The sequence below is a fragment of the Scatophagus argus genome, chromosome 1 (assembly GCF_020382885.2).
Source record: "Scatophagus argus isolate fScaArg1 chromosome 1, fScaArg1.pri, whole genome shotgun sequence".
NCBI lineage: Eukaryota > Metazoa > Chordata > Actinopteri > Scatophagidae > Scatophagus > Scatophagus argus.
In genome coordinates, this window is record NC_058493.1 from 12,152,936 (window position 1) to 12,174,748 (window position 21,813).

The following is a 21,813-nucleotide window of genomic DNA, read 5'->3' on the forward strand; positions in this document are numbered from 1 at the left end:
TTTTGCCAGTACTTTTGTAACTGCCACTGATTTCCACTGATCATTGGTGTCCATCATCATATCTCAGGATTGATCACATAGCTTTACCTGCCACTCCAATGTTTCTGGGACTCCCTGTTAATTTCTAGTTCAGTCTGTACTGATATTATTTACTGGCTTTTCAGTTTGTAATATTCAGTTAGTTTTTTTATTGAATTTTTGAACTTGTGTGTGTTTAGCATTGTGAGTCCTGTTTTCTGCCCAAAGTTCTAAACCTAACAAAGTCCCCACAGCTGCTGACTGACTTTTAACTCTGGCAACAGTCAGAAGTCCTGTATCCTGAGGATGGAATATAATGTATAATAAAATCAGGTGAACAGGTATGAAGAGGCAAGCTTGACCCCAATTTTATTAATGATCACAAAGTCTGAACAGAATACACAGCCGTTTACATCACATGGATAGTGCTAGTTTGTACTATAACACAAAAATGGAGGAGTTGGCTTTTAAAACTGATAATCACTCTGATTTACATGTTCACTTCCTATAATTCACTGGTTGCACAGTAAACATTTCCACATGTCATAGCAGGAAACTCACATGCGCATCAATAGAGACTGTATTCAGTCCTGCTATTGTGCGTGCTGGTTCACTGTCACTATTACTGGGACGCTTAATGGAATTAAGCTGTCTTTACTGTTATTAATCCACCTGCATTGTTCTTGCTGTGACAAATCAAAATGTCTGCTGTGAAACCAGTCCCTTGTATTTAGCTCACAGTTAATGGTTTATTGCAATCTATGATCTCTATATAAAAAAGACTAAAGGCAATGCACTTCCTCTCTAGTCCTGGGGGAAGATGTAATTTTATTTTGAAATCTGTCTTTTTTTAAACGTGGAACATAGAAGTAACACAGTTACATTAAAAGGCTGTTTGATTCAGACTTCACACTGGAGCCTGATTTTATTTCATAGGGGTTTTTATTGAGTTTGAGTGAAGGCCTGGATGTGATTTTCTCCCTCTTATACAGTGCCAAACAGGGTTGGTCTCCAAGGGTGACCATATCTGGTTTAGGCGCTGTGACCTGTGAAGTGCTAATGTGTGGCAGTTTCACACTGAAAGCCTGTTTTGGGGCTATTTAGCCTGCTTGTGTCTCTTTCTCCTACATATATATATATGTAAGAGAGAGGTGTGTTTGTGTGTTTAGTATGTGGTTGTGTGTTAATTTTGGCATGTGTGATTTATAATTTTACAGTCTTGTGGGGCCCATATGTAAGATCTATTTGTATGTGTCTCCGTTTATATGTGCTTTTGGGCGTGTGTGGGTTGGTGTGTGTCTTATCCCCATATCCCCTTGTATCAGTGGTAGGGTTCCCTCGGGTTTCACAGGCCTAGTGACACGGACTCACGGTGGTAATGGCCTTTCACAGCAGCTAGCTCCCCTGACGCACACATGCGCACACACACATACACACACTGACAAACGAACTAGTGCACAGATATGGGCACAGATGAAGAAAAATGCAAAAAAATATATATAGCACCATACTGGCATCTAAGTGGTAAATGTAAAAAGACCAGAAAATATAATTTATAGACAAAGCACAGTAACACAATCGTTGTTTCCAACCCCACCTAATGACTTTCTCTTCCCTACATCTGTCTTCTGCTTTCTTTCTATGAAGGCAGCAAATAATCTCTGAAAAAGAAGAAAGCAGAACGGCAGACAGAGGGATGGAGAGATTATATGCGAGCAGCAGCAAGAGGAAATGTAGTAACTTTCCTTCATGCTGTGTCACTCTTTCATTGCTTTTCTTTGTCTCATCTTTACATTTCTTTCTTCTGTCCTTGTCCCGTGCTCTCCACTGAACCGTTCTCCATCAAATCACATACTTAGCTTACATGCTAACTAGCAGACCACTCTGAATGTAATTTACGGCCTCTCGTTTGTGCAATCCAATGATTTACTTCTTCTATGTTCTCGCTCTCATTCACTCTTTGTCTCTTTCTCATTTATTGTCTGATCTTTATTTTTTTCATCAGTCACTTTTTTCTATCCTATTCACGAGAACTATAAATCAGCGGTGCTCACTTGCCTCACTTCCATCTGTCACCTATTTCCATTCCTCTAACATCCTGTCCTCTTGTGTCATCCCATTCTCCATCCTTTCCTCTCTCTTTTCCCATTCTGTTCCCCCATCTTTCTATCTCACAGAGTATAAAGTGGCTTAGGTGGCCATGATTTTGAGCTGCATGTGCAAGCTATAAGAGGGTCAGCTGTCTATTTGCACTTTTAACGTCTTAACTCTATACGATGGGCCATTTATTCTCACTCTCCCCTCTCTCTTTCCCTCGATCCCCCCTTCTCCCCCTTCCCTTCCTCTTTCTGTGTCTATTACTCTCTATCTCTCTCTTAGGACAGTAAAGGTTTTAACTCTCCATTCTATGGGCCATTCATTAAGTTAGTGTACTTTAATAAATAGTCTGATGTGTCACTGGCCAGTGAATTAGTGGCACTTAAAATCACCCACTAGTGGCCAATAGATAGCTGGAAGGTTTGATATGCAGCAGACACTTTTCCTCAGAAAAGCAATTAGAGCTTACCAGGGCCGCTATGTACGTTAATAACACACGTCAGTATTTAAAGCATAAAAAAAATTCACTAACTCATCTCTGTTTACAGTGTGTCAAAACACAAACATAAGTGATGAAAATTAAGTTCTGGGGAAAAACATATACAGTCGTTACCTCATTTTAAATCCTTAATTCTGAATACATTTTTATTTAAACACATCTATTACAATAATAATAAAATATAGTCACACAATATTGCACCTGCAACACATTCAGTGTATATATCCAGTGTGTGTATATATATATATACACACACACAATCCTACTGCACAACAGATTATACAGACTAAATAAAAGTATTATTTTAATGTTTTATTTCTTTATCAATTTTATTTTTTCTTATTTAGAGGTTTAAGGAAACACATGAACAAACTTTAAGGTATGCTGATTTTCTTTAAATGTCATGTCATTCCCAAAGTAAACATCATCAAAGCATAAAATCTTATGAAAGAGATTTTGTTTAGTGAGGACTGTCACACAGAAGCTGAAGAAAAAAAACAACTTTAATTTTGGAGTGACAACATGACTTAAAAGGACATATTTTATTAATTCACTTGTAAGTGAATTCAGAATTCCTGAAGGTGAACACAGGAGCTTAGTTTATTTTCATATTTGACTTGCAATCTCTGTTTCTTTCTCTCGGGTCAGAAATCAAGCAATGCAACAAAAAGTTTCACAAACACACAAACTTTAAATGCTACAGCCATTTTTCTGCCTGCACAGCAAGTGATGTGAAATTCATTCTGTGACTCATTGTTAAGAAAACAAATAAATTCTGTGCATTTAGTAGGTTGATTCCTGTCGGTGCACCTGAGTGATAATAGTTGCTGAAATGCTCCAAGCTAATAATATAGCCTTGACAGGGGAAAGGTGATTGGCATAGACAGAGCGTGTGTGAGTGAGTGTCTGTGTGAGACTGGATGATTATGTGTATGTGCATTGTCAAGAGAGGCAGGAGGTTAATTCAATCCTATAGAAACGCAGCATGGAGGGGATTGGACAGCACTGCCCTGAGGGTGTCACTGGCCTCAACCCCAATAGGGGGCAGAAAACATGTGCGCACGCACGCACACACACACACACACACACACACACACACAATATGGACCCTGTGACTTGAGGGCATAAAATCTGAAAAGCCTGGGAAAAGCCAAATTGTTTTTATATCTAGTTTGTGGTGCATTTCATTTAGTGTCAAGAAGGATAAATGATGAACATGGATTAAAATTTATATACTGTATACTGTATATATCTATTTATAGGAAACGCTGCATAAAACAAGGACGAGAAAGAAGAGGACATTTAGAGAAGTGGGATGATGGAGGACAGTAAGAGGGACTGAGGGCATGTGGAGGGGAGAAGGGAACAGAGTGAATGGAGGAAAGAATGAGCGGTGCCCATGGAGAGTGGGATGTGTAGGAGAGGTGTATGAGTGGAGGACAAGAGTGACCAAAATAGAGTATAGATGGCAGGATGACGCAAGTGGCAGAGGAAAATGGAAGAGATAGCCTAAATAAACCTTACACCAGGTTTTGTCTTTTCCCCTTTTGTCCACTCTCTTAACGTCTCATGAAAAAACACTATTGACTAGAGGGAAGTTACTCAGCTGGAAATTGTTTGATGCCAGCATCCAGCAGCCATTGTGATGCTGCATCCTAAGGCACTGCCAGGCTAGCTTCAGCTTTCAGCCATGGTGTTGGTCTCTTGATTAGTATCATGGCCCTACGGGGTGTATGGCCTGGGTATTCAGAGCCAAAAATACATACATGTTTTGCACGGCACAGCTTCTATTGCTGCTTTTTTCCCTCCTCATATCCTCCCTTGTCTGACTGGGCAACAACCTATTCTACCTTTCTCACAGGATAGCCAACTAAAGCCATATCTGACTGTGATGGAATCTGCACAGAATGTAACCACAGACCAACAAATTAACCAATGTAACCAATGTGTATCGATAGAATATGTCCAACAAAATTATTTTAAAAAACAAATATTTCTCCTAGAAACGAGTTTGGTTTTGTTGTGCACTCCAGCAAGCACATGTGGGAGCATGTACAATGCTCAGTTCCAAAAATGTTGGGACACTGTGTAAAATGTAGATAAAAGCAGAATACAATGATTTGCGAATCATTTTATACCCACATTCAGTTTAATGTAGCACTGATACCTTCGTTGTTCTTTGTAAATATACACTCATTCTGAATTTGATGCCTGCAACAGACCCCCAAAAATGTTTACCACTTGCTTACCTCACCCTTTCTTTTACCAACACTCAGTGAGTGTTTGGGAACTGAAGATGCCAAATGTTGAAGTTTGTCCTTCAAGTGAAATTCTTTCTCATCCTTTCTTGATTGACTTTAGTTAGTCAGTAGCCTAGGTTCTCCACTGCAGATTTTCAAAAGGAGACAAGTAAGGCCGGTCTGGCCAGCAGGCCAGTCTTGTACCTGCACCAGCACAACATGTGCACAATGTGACATGGCATTCTCTTGCTGAAATGAGCAGGAAGGTCCCTGAAAAACACATCATGTGGATGGCAGCATATGTTACTCCAAAACCTGCATGTACTTCTCTGCATTGACACACCTCACACATACCGACAGTGACATTTCAAGTTTGCATTGGAACCAGTCCTTTTCCTCTTTAGCTCAGAGAACACAATCTGAATTGCGGAGTATTCAGACCTTTTTCCAAGTGTACAGACAATATGTTTTGGTGAGAGCCACTGAATGTAAAATGAGGTTTTGTTTATTACATTTACATTCCACAAAGCACCATTAACCTAGCCTATAAACTCAGGCACATATGTACACATGCTAATATATATGCACACTGACATGTGCGCACACACACTGAAAAAAATAAAAAAAGAAAAATCAATGGCAGCCAAACGGTGAGCTTGCACTCACCAGCATGCTATTATTCAGGAGCTGAAATTGTTCTGTTTTAGGCCTGTGTGTGTGTGTGTGTGTGTGTGTGTGTTCATAACATTTCCATATGGACAGACTATTGTATTTTGCCAAAAAACACACAGCCCGACCATCAATTTATTCCACTTTTCCTAATCAGCAGCGAGGCCAGGGATGTCTCCATACATATTCATGCTGCTCTGGAGACTCAGAGAGATGGTACATTTACAGCCCACATTTACCATATTACCCTTAATGTTATTAGACCAGCAAACACAATTTAGCCAAATATAAGTCATACATAAGTAATTTAGAAAATGAGACAATATTAATTGTGCGATCGTCATCCAGTTTTAATCCCGTTTGTGTGATAGCACTTCAATCTCTGGAATTGAATGTGCCTGGCTGAATAAATTAGTACAATCGATGTATGACTAGATTCTCTGTCATGTGGACACACTCTGTGCAAATCTATGCAAATGTCTTATGAGGAGAGGATAAGAGAAACTCTTCTTGGCTAACAAAGCTCTTGATGAGCCTATCTGACACAGTGTTGTGATGTCATTTTCACCCTCTCAGAGGAAAAGAAAGAAGCAAAAGGAGGAGAATATGATTAGGGATGCCAAAAGAAAAGGTTCTGAAGCCTTTTCTGGGTAAATGGTTCATGTCATGTATATGAATGTTTGCTCGTGCAGAGGCACAGGCTACCTCAGCTGACCGTTTGTCTTGACGTCTTTAAACCACAGAAAACATATTATTTCATTGGACATTGAAAACAGCCAGCTAACTGACAAGTCTTCCATTGTGACTCATGTTTTACTCTTCAAATTGATATGATTATGGCATTTATTTAACAGATACCATTATGTGCTTTAAGCAATTATTTACACGTCACGTTCACAGCTTTCTTCCATTTTCTCCTCCCTCCACTTAGCTTCCCTATCCTCCTTTCACCACCATCCACTTCCTCTTCTCTCTTTTGCTTTCTCTTTTTTCCCCTCTTCTCCACCCCTTTCCTCACTACCTCTATCCTAGCCCCTAGCCACCTCCCCTCTCCTCCTCTCCCCTCCCTTTGCTCCTCTCTGCCTGGTATTGATTAGAAGGCGAACCTCTAATCTCCTTAAGGTCATTAGGAACACTTAATTAAAACCTAGTTAGAATGCCTTTGTTCAACCAAAGCAAATTGCAGCTGTTCAAACGCGATTAGTATGATAACTTAAAAACTTGTCGGCAGGGAAAAATATAAGAGAGGGTCTTTTTTTTGGGTAGAAATGTTTACACAATTTAAATGCAGAGCTCTTAAGCACATAGTGAAAATCTAAACTATTGTATAGTTCTGCTGTGTGTGTATGTGTGTGTGTGCGTGTGCATGTGTTGAAGAGATTGTTTGTATTTTGCTAGTGGATGCTCAGCTTTATAAAATCAGAGGATTTATGCATGTAACTGGCTTACGTTACCAGAGAAAAAATGTAAAAATGTAGTTCAGAACACGTGTGAAATTGGTTGTTTTACTGGCCTGAAGTAAGACAAAGAAAAAGGCAATAAATATCAGTCTGAATGTATAAAAGGATGCATAAGATTTGCTGGTGACATTTTTCTATCATTGTCATATGTGCACATGATTATTATCACACACCCTCACTTTCTTCTTCAGCTAATGTAAACATATACATACACATAGAAGCTTTAAATACTTAGAAACATATGTATTCATTATTAATGTCTACATTTTAGCCATGTGGCCAATCACAGTACCTATACAATACATTATTTGGTCAATCTTGCATACAGGGCTTCATCGCATACACACAGTGTAATTGGTAATTCATGGTTAATTGCTACAAAGGCCCAATTAGCCCTATTATTAAATAGCACACATAGCTGCGCATCCCTGGTGACTGCCATTAAATTGCTGACAGGGAAAGACACCTTGCCAGCTCATTTATGTCTGCAGAAAACAAGGCCTTCTTTTAAAGCATCCTTCATTTCATCTGTTTTACATGGACATACTGAGAGAACCACAGTTTATTCTGCTAAGTGACTCTGAGATATGCACAGAGTCCATCAGTAAATACTGAGATTACTGATTTCAGATCTGCTGTCCCATCCTCCTTCTGAAAATGTAAACTTTGTTGACTTTGTTGGGTAATTGTGTGTCTGTTGTTGCCCTGTTTAAATGTAATTTCTTCTCTCTGTATTTGCCGGGTAAAGAGAGAGAGAGCTCTTGTTCCTCAGCGTCAAGAAAAATGAAACAAAAAGACTTAACAAGGGTGAAAAGAACATGGCAAAGCTAAATAAAATAAAGACATGTAGCCTTTGTGTGCAATCTGGAATTCTGAATATTAGTTCTATTACATTATTATTTTAATAAAACTGGGGTTATTAATACACAACACATTTAATAGCCTCATGTGTGTAAAGCAGCCTTTATTTTTTAGAAAGGCAGTGATGTGGGAGCATTACTGAATTAAAGATGCTATATTCTGTCAGAGGTATTAGATATGAACTGATCCCTGTCAATTCATATCAGAATCAGAATCAGAATTCCTTTATTTATCCCCAAGGGAAAATTCTTTTAATATATATATGAATAATATATCCGTCCTTTTCATGTTTCCATGTTTGTTTTTGCTGTTTTGTTTCTCCTCATAAGTGTCATAATTATACACTTAAATGGTGATGTAGATATTTTAGTAAAATAATGATAATAATAAAAAAATGCATTTGACTGATTGTCCATCTGATGATTTCCTAGCACACGTTCACGGTGGTCTCCTAGCGACGGCAGGAGCGTTCCTCTTGTCTCTGAGAGCCACTTGTCTGAAACACAGACGCATCCCACGTAGGTGGGGGGCAAAGCATTACCACCACCCATGCAGAAGATAATTAGGCTATTTTAATACCTTGCTATCACGGATATTCTTTAGTATTGTGAAATAGATACAAAACGGACATGTTACACTGTTAGTTCTCACGCCTTCCGAACGGGCTCTCAAGTTTCCGTTACTTGGTCTCATCAGTGTAACGTTGCATCATCGTTACTTTGTGTCCAGTATCCTGCCGCTTCGGGCGCTGCTGTCCAGATGGCGTCTCGCAGTAATCTCCTTAGCGCCGCATGCCGCATGTTCTGAATGAGAGAGGTAAGACAGAGAGAGAGAGACAGAGGGAGAGGAATAGAGAGGAGCTTTGTCAAGTTCAGTTGTGCTGCCATTCAATTTTTTTTTCTTGTCGAAGTGTGGGCTAGGACTACGCACAAAACAATTTAAGTCATATTTGTAGAGGACTATTTTTCCTGCTGGAACGGCGGCTGCTGTCGCTGACGGACAGGTGTGTGAAGAAACGCAGGTAGCTTGTTTTGCTCGGCTCATGCCAGAGCAACAAGTTGATTGTGTCTTGGCGCTGCACTTGTGATGGGGATAGAGCTTTGTGCTGGGAGTCAACAACGACAGGTAACCATGAGGATCTAGCAAATATTTTAGCATTTTACAATATATGCATAGATTTACACATTTGTACGGTATGTAGTATCCGTTATTAGATACATAGCGAGGTTTCCCGTTTTCTGACGACAGGCAAGGGGGTCCAAGTAATTCAACACAAGAGATGACTGCACTGCTGGCCTTTTTGTGTGTCAAAATGTGAAATGGAAGCTTTTAAGTATTGTAATGAAGAGAGCTTTGGCCTAAGCCTCAATTTCCAACAAAACTCGTGTGAAAACCCGTTCAGTTGGATAAAAACCTGGAGGCCATGTGCCAGAGGAAAAAGGGCATGTTTAATTCAATGGAAAATGAAGAAAAGGGAAAAGCAATGTTGCAGTATCAGCTGAGCTGCGCCTCCATCAAGCTGTACATGATAGTGTAGGCTTTGGCTAGGGAATAGCCTGCATGGCATTTCACTCTCCCCAGATTTGTCTCATGTTGGATTTTGGTCTGACCACGTCTCTCTTCCCTTCTCTCCTTCTCTCTTTTCCCTCTCTAGATTGTGAAATCCTACCTATCATGTGAAGGCTTTGGTTGTGGTTTGTGTGTGGGTGTGTGTGTGTGAGGGACAGAGACAGTGTAACGGAGAGTTAAGCTTCACAGCCTCACCCCAGGGGCACTGGCCTGTAAAAAATGTCCCTGTAACCCTGGAACCATGAAACCATGACAGTCATGACTTATTCAGGCACTGCTGCAAGGCGTCCGAAAAAAATCCCGGTTCTTGGACACCTCTCCACCTCTGAGAATGTTGCAGAACCCCTGTTCAACACTGAAGAACCTCGGACCATGCTGGACCCCTTGGAAAATCCTTCTCTAGAATCTGGCGGGGTCAAAGGCCAGGGATGGATTGAACAGAGAGCGAATGAGGGAGAGGAAGTGAAAAGGAAGAGACAAACATGGGGGAGCAGAGTGAGCAGTGAGAGCATGAATGGAGGAAGGAGAGAGAGGCAGTGGAACTTCAGGAATAAATGTACCAAACAAGTTAGAAAAGACCTACAAAGTGGGAGGGAATGTATGGGAGGAAGGCACACGACTGGGACAGACCTGTTCGGAGTGCTGTCAGCTGCAGAAACAGAAAGAGAAATCAAGCGAAAAGAGGAAAAGAGAGAGAAAATGAAGAATTGGCCTGTTTTTTCTCAGCCATTTCACCTGAAAAGCATCACTGAAGGAGAAGTGAAAAGAGGGAAAAATATAATGAAAGGGACGAGGGGGCATCATATCTTCCTCTGGTTAATTCTCCTCCTCCTCCTCAGCCTGTGTCCAAAACCTGCTTCGTCTCAGGTAAGAGTGGCTTTCAAGAGCTAAGTCTAATTTCTGATCCAGAAACTGTGGAATAATCACTGTTAACAATCTTGTGTAAATAAATTATTTAATGATTACTAAATAGGCCTTTTGCACAGTGGACTACTTTACTTATCATAATAGGAAAATCACAGCTAATAACATCAACAATATGTCTAAGTGTCCCAATAAGCCGTGACATTATATCTGACCCTGAAACTGAAGCAGCTGATTGAAACAAATGAATTCATGTCCATACAACAGTTTGTCTAAATATACTTGATGTCCTATTTTCCACACAAAGTTATTGATAAATATTTTAGTGAGAGCACCTGCCCTTATATATATTTTAAATGTACTGTTTAAATGCAGAACCCTGTTCTGTAACACATGGGCAGTTTTATTTTGTAGTGCTTTGAATTTAATTCTCCAGAATGTTAAAATGGCATTACAGGTAATATATATATATAATCGAATATGAATGTCTCAGGTTGCTAGAGATTAAAGTAAAAGTGGCAAAAGTCTCAGATTAAATAAAACGATAATTCTCGTTAAACCGTTCTTGTTCTCAGGGGAATTTTCCACGAATGGAGAACATTGCAGCCTTCAAACCTGTGTCCACCTCTCCGGCTCGTTCCACCTGTGGGGTTCCAGAGCGGAGCGCCTACTGTCAGACACCGTCATCCCAGACTGAGCTGACGACATGTTATCAGGCCTTCTGTGTCCAAGAGTGTCCCTATAGGTCCTCCACACCTCCATATGCCCCACTGCTACTGCCTGCACACAGGTACATCAGATTCACAGTAATGTCATTAAGGGGTTTTAGAAGGGTAATGGATATTAAAGACTTTTTATCATTTTGAGAGAAAATATTGACATATTTAAACTGTGTTTTTCAGGGGTACCTGTGTAACTGAAGACCGGAATGACACTCATCCCAGGACTGGGACCAGTTCAGAGGGGGTTTCTGGTGGATCCAGTAGTGTTCTTTTTCGGCCAGTTCAGGATGGATGTCTGGTCTCTCCTCCCTCACAGAAACTGGGAGCACTGGGTTCTCTCACACTGGCATTGTGGATAAAACCAAGCTCCCCTGGAGAGATGTGAGTTTGAGTTTCCATATTCTTATTTCTAAGAAGTGTGAATAGTCAGGTCAGTTGCGTGGTTGGACAAACAACTGCTCTTTTAATGGAAGAAGCAGTTTGCTTTTGTTTATTGAATTGATTACATGCAGTATACTGTGCAGTGTGTGCATGGATGGATGGATGGGTGGATGGACGGATGTTTCCTAGCTATTCTCTCTGAGGAGTATTTTCAATTTTGTGGTATAAGTATGCCACATGTTGAAATAATTGGGAAAAACAGATGATGATGATGATAATGAGGAATAATCAACATTTGTGTGCCATGAATACGAGTCAAATTACTGATGTACAATGATCAGAGTAGTCCAGCATTATTCTGTGCCAGCTCCCTGCTGGAAACACATCACTTCCATGATGTTTAATCAGAAGCCATGTCTGATATGATATCTGATGTGATATTCAAACACTGAAAGCAAAGGGAAAGCCCTGTGATATCGATCTCATAACAAGGAGCAACCAGGTCAGGTCTGGTCAGGTCAGTATCACTCAGGAAATGTTGGCCATCAATTGGTTGTCATGTCCTACTTAGACATGTTTGTGAGAGACAGGGGATGAGAGTGCGCTGATGTGTTTCAGGCAAAGCTGGGACGGTGCAGAGTTACACACACACAGATCAGCTTGCAATCACACTGAAACACAAAGACACACACACACACAGGCACAGGCACACACACACACACACACACACGTACATACACACACAAAAAGAGATCAGTTGGCTTTACTTAGCAACCCTGTCTCCCCCAGCATACAGCAACCCTTAAAGTAGATTGCTTTAACAACATTGACGCTTTGCGCTGAAACCGAAAATAAACTAAACAAATGTGACAGTCTTGGTTTGTATTTGCTGACTGAGTAAACGGCACTGATTTGTTTTTGCTACATTGTTGGACTCATGATGGACACTTTCAAAATAATTCTTTTTCCTTGTCAAAACCTGACAACCTCACTACCCACAATGCTAAGTAACTGCTGACAGTTTGGTCAGAGACTGTGTTATTGTGTTATGCTGTTAGTGGGTAACTGATCAAGTCGATGCTGGCTCAGGTGACATCGTTTAAGGCAGTTTTATCGACATACATACAGCTCCGTCTCAGTCTCTACATGCCAGCTCACACAAAATTCTGAACTTTTTCCAATTCATGGCATGGATTCCCCCCCCCCCCAGAAACAGTGTATGTTAATGGTTTTATTAAATTTATGGGATCTTGCATGAGTTCAGCCCTCAGTACCAAATTTTATTATTTTTTGGTTTCTTTGCATGTGTATTCTAAGCCTCTGAACATCCAAGAAACAATTTTTCAGGTTAATTTGCAGCATTCATTTATGTAAATAGTTATTGCATATTTTTGTACAGTAATCAAATTAATGTAACATTTGATTCAGATTTGTAATAATATAGCTCTATTGCATCCAGAAGTTATTTGTATATGCAAAAAATTCGATGCCATAGATCTTGGTGAATATCTCCTGAGAGCTGAAAAACCAACCTTTTAAGATATTTTGACTTTATATTTTCCCAAGGAGGATTATTTTGATTCATTTTCTTGAGTGTTCATTTATATAGAAAATTTCAAGATGTTATATCCTCCATGATGTTTTTTGTTCTTTTTTCAGTGGTTTTATTTTGTAGGTAGATATTTGTACTATGTCCACTTCAGGGTTTTCTGTCCTGTGTGATACCCGTTAAGCCTGTTTTTCATTTGAATTACATTAAATTAAAACTTTAATACATATACATATACATACATATACATATACATATATATTATGTTTTAATTTCAAGCTTTGCTGAAAGTACTGTGAAACATTCTGCAATAACTACATGAATATGTGTCAAAGAAATTATGTTTAGGGTTTGTTGGATCAACCCAATAAGGAGATGGTTCGGCAGCACTTACATATGATCACAAAAATGATTAAATGGAACTTCAAAAATTCATAACTAAAGAAGAATTATTTGTGGTAGAGGTATAATGTGCAATACATTTTAGAGCAGTTTATTATGTGGTCTGTTTTTAATGTTTGGATGTATGAAATGAAAAATGAAAAAATGAAATGAAGAAAGGCTCGGTGAGAAAATAATGTCAGGTTCATGGATTAAACGAACATTTAAATTAAGCTGTCATGGTTTTGTTGGTCTTTCATGAGTTGAAGTCGACTACGCTACTAACATATTGCACAATGTACTGAGAAGATAAACATGACTGATAACTTTGAAGTGATGACAGGTCTGCAGAAAGAGCTAGAGCAAGACTAGACGGGGTGTGTATTCTAGTAACTCTGGATGTTGAGTTTAAGTGTTGCTGTCAGTTAAGTTTAACTCTGAGATGGAGAATCAGACCGAGATCAAATCACTCCTTTAAGTTTTGTGCTGTGATTTTGTTTGTGAAGTTGTCTGTCTGGGGATTCAGATGACAGACAAGTCTTGTTGTCTTGGTCTGCCGAACATGACACCTGTATGGCTGAATGCATCTGAATGGAAGTAATATCCCCCCCCCCCCCCTCTCTCTCCCCTCTCTCCCTCTTTCTCTTTCTGTTGCTGTCATTGGCTATCAGTCTTTTGTTGTAGAGCCGATCATGGCTGCCATCAAAGAAGCCAGATGAAAGGAGGTCTCTATCCTCACCTCTGTCCATCTCTCCTCACCCCTCTCTCTTTGTCTCTCCCTCTCTCTGTGATTTCACATCCCTCCCCTCATCTAAACAAAGAACAGAAACAGCCACCTGTTCTTACAAACCATAGTTTTTACAATAACATGACTTCACTCACAGAAACTGATTATGAAGCTATGTTTAAGTTGTTTGATGATTTTATTTTAGGTTGGTAACATGCATTGGACATTGCAGAATTGTTTAAGTTAAGCCAACAGAAAATCAACTAGAATCTTATTCAGTCAGAAATTGTTTAAATAAGTATAGGACTTTGTGGACAGACACGGCAAAGGCTTGTTCATTACAGATTCTCAATTGTTTGCTGGTTTTCATAGTCATCTGTGACAGAAAACAGAATATCTTTGGATGTTGGAGTGTTGGTTGGCATTTTCATTGTTGGTAACATGATTGTTCAAACATTTTTATGCAGATCAGTAATGGCAGTAATGGTTAGTTGCAGTCTTGAATTTAATCACATATCAAAAGCACTTTGACATAAAAGCATTCTCAGTCCGGTAAACTACAGTTATTTAGTAGTCAGAAGTAACCAATTTACTTACTTAGTTTCTGCACCTATTATTTTATTCATCAGTCTGTATTGCTATCTTGCTCACACTCACATGCATGTGCAGACATACATACATATGGTCTCTCTCTCATGCATACATCTGTCTCTGATTTATGGGGTGTGCAGGTCTGGGTTCATAAAAGCCGTGAATTCCCATAAAATGTCAGAGATGGCGGTTAAAATGACACGTGGAGAGTATGTGTCTCTGTCTGCTCCTAGCGTAGTAGCTGAAAACCAGCAGTCATGTAAAATAGTAATATTCCTTGTGTAAATGTCAGAATGAGAGACTTTGTATAGTGACGCTCAACTCTGTTGGTCCACTCTTGCTTCTGTCTCATGAGTTCAGTTGTACCGACTTATCACTGACGAATATTCAAGTAGTCTCTCTGGGCTTTCTGCCGCTGCTGAAATAATTCTTTTATTTATTGTGTGTGCTTCCCTCAGGATGCTGCTGGAGAAGAGCTCAGGAAAGTGGTTGTTCTTTTCCGTGACAGTGTCTGAGAAGGCGGTCACCCTGCGGTACGGTCAGCCCAGCAGTCAGACTCCTCTGACCGTCAGCTTCAGAACAGAGGGGAGGCTTGCACTGGGGAAGTGGACACACCTTGTTTTGCAGGTAATAAATCTCAATGGTTTGAGTATCCCGATAGTGGCATGACTTCCCTGTGAAACAGGCCACAATATGTCACTATGAGAGGTACATGAAAACGGGAGCATGTGCATTTATGTGCGTGCCTTAGTGTGTTTGTGTGCATGAGATCCAACCTTTTGCGTTCTACCTTAGATGCCACATCATGTTTTGTGTTTAATTGTTGTCATGATTGATTTGAAAGCTGAATGGTCCCTTTACTGTGTCTGTATCTTCTTCTATGTTGGCATCTTTTATTCTCTGTCCATATTTTACTCTTTCTCTCTTCATACTAGTGGTTAATTATACTGGCAAACATCTGCTTTGGCACAGCTGTCAGGGCAAACACATTACATCAGACACACGTACGCAGACAACATTTCAAAATCATGCATATGCTGTATGGAAAACGAAGTGGAAATCTTTGAATTGTACTGAATTGTACAGCTCTGCTGTTGCTTTGGTATGTTTCTAATTTATAGTTCTTTTAGATTTTTGTGGATAACATAGTATTTTGTTATTGATGTTGTCTGTCCAGAATCAGTTGACTTAAGGGGTGCATGAACTTGACATTTTAGAAGGCATTCGAAGTTAGAAACACAACTGGACAAAAAGGGGCTTTCATTAGCTCTTACCATTTTGAAATGGCAGCTAGTGAAGTGGAGGGAGTCTTGAGGCCCCAAATGAGTGTGTGTGTGTTTCATCTGCTGAAGAGTATCATTTACAGATTACTCCATTGGACAGTCTCTCTCTTTCTGCGTCTCTGAATAACACCTGGGCTACTAGGGCAGAAAGCAATCACCATGACAAGCTGTGTCACTGTATCTGTTTATAAATTAAGTTGTTTGTTTCAATCTTTGTTATCTTTGTGCTCAAATTTAATTTACATTTTTTTTACATTTATTTTAGCTGGTTTTTGAGGATTTTTCATTGGCCTTGTTGCCCCTTCCTGGCACTGGTAATTCTATGATACTGCTTTATAGAATTTTATATTATATAACCCTGATGATGGCATTTTATATGATATAGGAATATACTGTATTATCAACTGTAATTTAATTTAAGGTACAGTTCAGGGCTAGAGGGGTGAATGAGGAAGTTAAGGGTGATGTCCACTATTTCAAAGGAGAATAACTGTGCCCAGCTGGAAAATCTAACTTGACAGCTTAGTTTACCGGCTGGCTGATTGGTGTTGATCTCTGGTAGAGTAATTTGGCAATCCAGTGTGTTGTTGGTTAAATGTAGTGTTTCTGATGGCTCAATTGCTAGCAAGTGTACAGTACGTGTGTATGCCCTGTGGGGCTCAGGTTTTTATATATGTCTATATGATCTATGTGGGGTTGTGCTGTCCATTTAGACACGCAGTGTGTTGTGCTGGTGTGGCTTGGAGGTATTTTGAAACTGTGTGTGTGTGTGTGTTTCATTCTTGTGAATTAGTCTGCCTTTCATTTAATGGTATGGTGATGTGATCTGCTTTGAACATTCAGAAGAATAACGTAATCATCCTTGACACTCAACCACCATTTATGCACTCGCATTCTCATGCATGCTCACACACTTACCTTCTCACTCTGTCGTTCATAAACACAAGTTCAGCGGTAATTTGTAGCAGGCTTGTCAGCCACAGAACAGACATTACCCTATAAAGGACCTGTGTAATTTAGAAACCTTTCTTACAGTACACACATCTCTCTCCACACACACACACACACACACACACACACACACACCAGTCATCTGTCGGCTTGAAAAGATCAAAACACTGAAAAAGACAGTCAAAAGGAATATGGGTTTCCAAGCGCCGGGAGCAATTTGCACACACTGACACACACATGTACACACACTGTGCCAGGAGCAAGGTGCTGTAGGGATGCTGGTGCTCCCTAGGTAGTTGTCTTATCTGATTATGGTAACGATGTAGTGAATAGTGGAGGAAAAAGTAGCCTGGGGGAGGGAGGGAGGGACTGAGAGAGGAGGAGAAATGGGCAAAGTGAGGGAGGTGGCTCAGTGCAGTTAAGTGATGGTCAGTTTACCATGAGCTTCGCTTTCCTGTACATTCTATTACTAATCTGTAGCTCTCCTTGTATGTAATATTTACCTCTACTGCTGCTGTGGATGAAGAAGGGAATGGTACAACAGGTGTGACATGACCTGATCTGTGTGTAATTAACACAACTATTTTTTTTTTTTATCTTAAGGATTGCATGTGGACTGCACTGGACACTGTGCACCGTGGACTATGGTTTTATAGCAAGCTGCGTACAATGTCCCCATTAACAAAAAGTAGGAAAATAAGGACAATGTCCTCAATTATTGAAAAAAAACTTGAAGATACATCCTTTTGGGTGTGCATCTTCATTTTGCAGTTTGTGTTATTGTATTACCATAGTGAAAGGGGAAGAAACTTCAAAAGAAAATAAAAATCTCAGCACTGAAGATACTTTAAGTCTTTGTAGAAGTAAGTGTCAGTGTAAAGAGGAGCAGCGAGATGAAGAGGAGCGGAAAGATGAGAAAGGAAGAGTATTCACAATTTAAATATCTTCCGAGAGCTATCTTTTGGAGTACGAGTGATTGACTGCGTGCCTGGAGGACCCCCAGAGGGGTCCGTCTGTTAGTGCCTGAGCAAATCAGCATTATCGGAAGAGGCAGTGACAGGGACAAACAGTCACACCGGTCCCATCACGACCCAACATGGCAGCATGAATGTTTTAACACTCGTACACACACACACACACACACACACACACACACACACACACTCTGTCTCTTTCTTTTCATTACTGTTAAACAAACAAGCACACTCGTGATGGCACCACATACACACACCGCCACTTGCACATACACACAGAGAACTGCTGCTTGCTTCTATCAGAGGTCTCTTACCTGTTGCCAAAGACAGAGAAAAGAGAGGAGAAACAGAAGGGTTAAGGAAAGATGAATAGGAGCATACATGGGTCAGTGTCTGAGCGTCATAGAAGCTTAAGGTCAAGTGAAGATTACATAAACACACATGAACATTCATCTGAAATTTTACTTCTGAGGGTGAACTAGTTGTTCCTATCTAATCTACAACTTGCTCTCTATATGCTGACAACTCATCTGCTTCACCACTCTGCTCTTAGACAGTTTGGCTGCTAAAACTTCAACTGAATGCCATAATAAGCTTAATGAATGTTTTCATGCACAATTACACCAGAAGACCAGAAGACAGACCTGAGTGTGTGTCTGTTGAAGGACCGGTCTGGTCATGGCAGAAGGCACCTAATTTGCACTGAATGATCTGATACCACCACACTCTCCCCATCTCTCTCTCTCCCTTTCTTGCACAGATGCATGTGCACATGCCTCATCATCCCACTCTGTCCGAAAATGTTTTTGTTCTTGCATTCTGCCTTCCTCTTTTTTGTTCTTGGTGTTTCTCTCTTGCAGGTTTGGCTTTTTCCATCATTGTCGTTCTTTCTTTTGCTATGCCTCCCTCATCCACACTTCTGTATTTGGCTTTGGTGTGAACGGGCCAACACAATATTTGAACCGACTTATCTATGTTGATCCTCACCTATCCTGATCCTTATAATATGTTGCTACAGCATACGTCTTGTTCGTACATGCTTTACCTCAGTATGTCTCTTATAGTTTGTCTAAATATTTACTGTAAGAAAATAAATTAACAATGAAATGTTAAATTATGAGAAGAAATTAATATTAGTACAATTATCCAAATGGTTGGTGACATAAGCAGTAGCTACAGCTGAGCTGAGTGTTTGTGCATTTGTTAGTGTTTACTGCTCCCTAACCAAAAGGCAAATAAACACACTGCTCACACTCTCATATGCTTATCTCCATGCTTTTCTCTCTGTCCCACCTTGACTGACAGAGACAGATTGTGAGACAGACTGAAAACCATTGTGTGTGTGTAAGTGTGTGTGCATATACCATGCATACTCTTTGTGAATGTTTCTGTAGGCTTTGTATGTGCGTGTGTGTGTGTTAGTGTGCATGCATGTGCACTAAATACAAGTATATCTTATGTGTGTCTGTGTGTGTGATTGTGTGCATGTGTGTGTGAAGGTGAGGCAAGGTTGTTATGTAGGGGTGAAGTGGGCACCTCTATGGTAGCTCTCTGCCTGCTGGCACAGGAGGCGAAAGGGCACGAGACTGGCATCAATTACATAGCGAAAGAGAGGTGAGGAGGTGTGTGTATGTGTGGTGAGAGATTTTCTCTCTTTAAATTAATTAATTTATTTAACATTTGGTTTTCATGCCAGTGTACAGTCTGGTCCAGCTTGATAGTGAGAACAAGGCACTACCACAGCCAGGGTTAGGGGTTTCATTCCCACTGGAGCTGTGAGAGATATGAGTGCTATAAATGAATGCAGCAAGGGTGCTGCAAGGTGCTTTGGATAAAAGGATCCACCAAAGAGCATATGTTATGTTAACCTGCCCTTTCTAGAAATATCCACGCTAAACTACAAGTGGCATGGCATAGGTCAGTGTCCCTATTAGGAGCAAAAGAAACTTAAGAAAATGGTCAAAAATGGACATTAAGCTAATGTTCAGCACCGATCTGAAACTGAGATCTGCTGTTGCATCAGTGTTGGTACGCCATTACCCAGTCAAGGTGACAGAATTCAAAGTATGAGAGAAATTTTAAATTGAAATTGACAGATTGCCAGATCCTTCGTAAGAGAGACCTTTCTTCATACATTATCTTTGAAAACCAAACCAGAACCTGACCAGATCAAGATACAACTTGGCCCAGACCCTAAAGGCTTGTTACTAAATTTTATTTCTACATGTCCCTCCTCCTGCTGTGCGATATTGAAAGTGCTCCTCCTTCCTGGTTTGTTCCCATGCACGCCTCTGTTTTGTTAAATTGGACCCATCTTTGCTTTCTGCTTGGAAAGAAAAAGTCTTCGAGACTTATGGTCTTTATTAAAAGGTTGGTGTGTCACCTTATATATGTCCCTCCTCTCTCTCTTTTTCTCTTTATCTTTTGTCTCTGCTTTTTTTCTTGAGGATGATTTCCCCCCCCCCCCCCCCCTTTCTGCCTCATCCATCTCTTATCCCCCCCCCCTTCATTGCGCCCTGTCCACACCGTCTTTGTCCTTCCCTCTTTCTCTTTCATTTTCCTTGCACACTCTCTTTCTTTCTGTCCCCCTCTCCATCTCCCTGGGGACAATTTTCTTTTCTTAAATAAACTGTCATAGCTAGTGTTAAAATATGGGCCTTACATGTGGTAAGCGCGGCAAGGCAAAGGCTTGGGGCCCTGGGCTGGTATAAAACATGGATAATATGCTGTGAGAGGTAATTGTATCTTTTAGCGCTGAGATGAGTAGAACAAATGTTTCCCCTCTCCATCCTCTCTCTCTCTCTCTCTCTCTCTCTCTCTCTCTCTCTCTCTCTCTCTCTCTCTCTCTCAATTCCTTTTCGTCCTCTCCTCCTCCTCCTATCACTTCCTTGACACACTGCAGCCGTGCTAATATGATAGAGAGAATATTGGCTGTACATCAGAGCTGCTAACAGTTCATAGTGGGTAAAGGCAAGTATGGGGGGGGGACTAGAGTGTGGGAGAGGCTTGGAGGGTGAATAACAAGGGGAGAGAGAGAGAGAGAGGGAGAGATAACAGGGAGAGAGAGAGAGAGAGAGAGAGGAAAAGGTGACAGCATGCCTGGAGATGCAAAAGGGCAGAACTGGGGATGCATAAAGTCACATTACACTTTATGATTACACTCACTTTGGTTCACACACGGAGGACAAGAATATCTGACAAGCTGTTTCCTTGAATGATTTTTAAGTAAAAGGTAATCTTAGTCCTATTGTAAACTTACAAGCTTATATCAAGTTGAGATAATCCCAAACTTGCGATGATCATTGCGCCCTCATTTGCTATAGATTTCAGTTGATTTCAGATTTAGTAACTGAAGATTCTGGAAAGATGTTTCTGTGTGGAGTAACAGCCATCCATTAACTCAGACTGAAATCAGACTGAGAAAGTTGTGGTTATATGGTATGCATCCTAACCACTTGGTACTCAGACTGTTGCATTTCTTTACCATTATTCATTAATTCTTTCGTATTGCTTCTCTTTTCTTCCACCAAATATATTTCATTGTTGCCACAGTTGCACATCCAAAGTACACCATCCAAAGTATCTCACCGTCACTCTGTGTCCCATGTATCCTGCTTTTCAACACCATCTCTCATTCACCGAACTCTTCACTCTAACCTCCCCTCATCATTTCTTTTACTTTTTCTTCCCCCTTCCCTTCACACTCCTTTTCTGACCCTCCCCCAAATGACAGCTTCACTAGCTGTGGAATGAGGTGTGTTATCAGTGAGTGGCATGTCAGTCACAGGGCAACAGATCGGGAGGAGAGAGGCTGCGTGGAGAGTTTCAGTGTGGGATGTGTGGGGGCAGAGACGAGGAGTGATTCGAGGAGGTTAAAAGGAGAGGAAGAGATAGGTGAAGTGAGAGCCAACAAGCACGACAGGGAGCAACATGAGAGGGGAAGGTCTGAGAAAAGAAAACAAAAGATGGTTGAATGG

General features: G+C 40.5%; 1 protein-coding gene across 1 annotated transcript in view; it reads left to right on the forward strand.

Moving 5' to 3' along the window:
• Positions 1 to 8,670: 8,670 nt before the first annotated feature.
• The window catches only part of ush2a (Usher syndrome 2A (autosomal recessive, mild)), a 184,653-nt gene continuing 171,510 nt past the window's right edge, over positions 8,671 to 21,813 (forward strand). Inside the window, exons 1-5 of the mRNA XM_046383631.1 lie at positions 8,671 to 8,969; positions 9,499 to 10,280; positions 10,853 to 11,067; positions 11,180 to 11,380; positions 15,087 to 15,255. Of these exons, the coding sequence (XP_046239587.1) occupies positions 9,663 to 10,280; positions 10,853 to 11,067; positions 11,180 to 11,380; positions 15,087 to 15,255 (1,203 nt within the window). The 5' untranslated portion in view covers positions 8,671 to 8,969; positions 9,499 to 9,662. The remainder of the gene's footprint in view (positions 8,970 to 9,498; positions 10,281 to 10,852; positions 11,068 to 11,179; positions 11,381 to 15,086; positions 15,256 to 21,813) is intronic.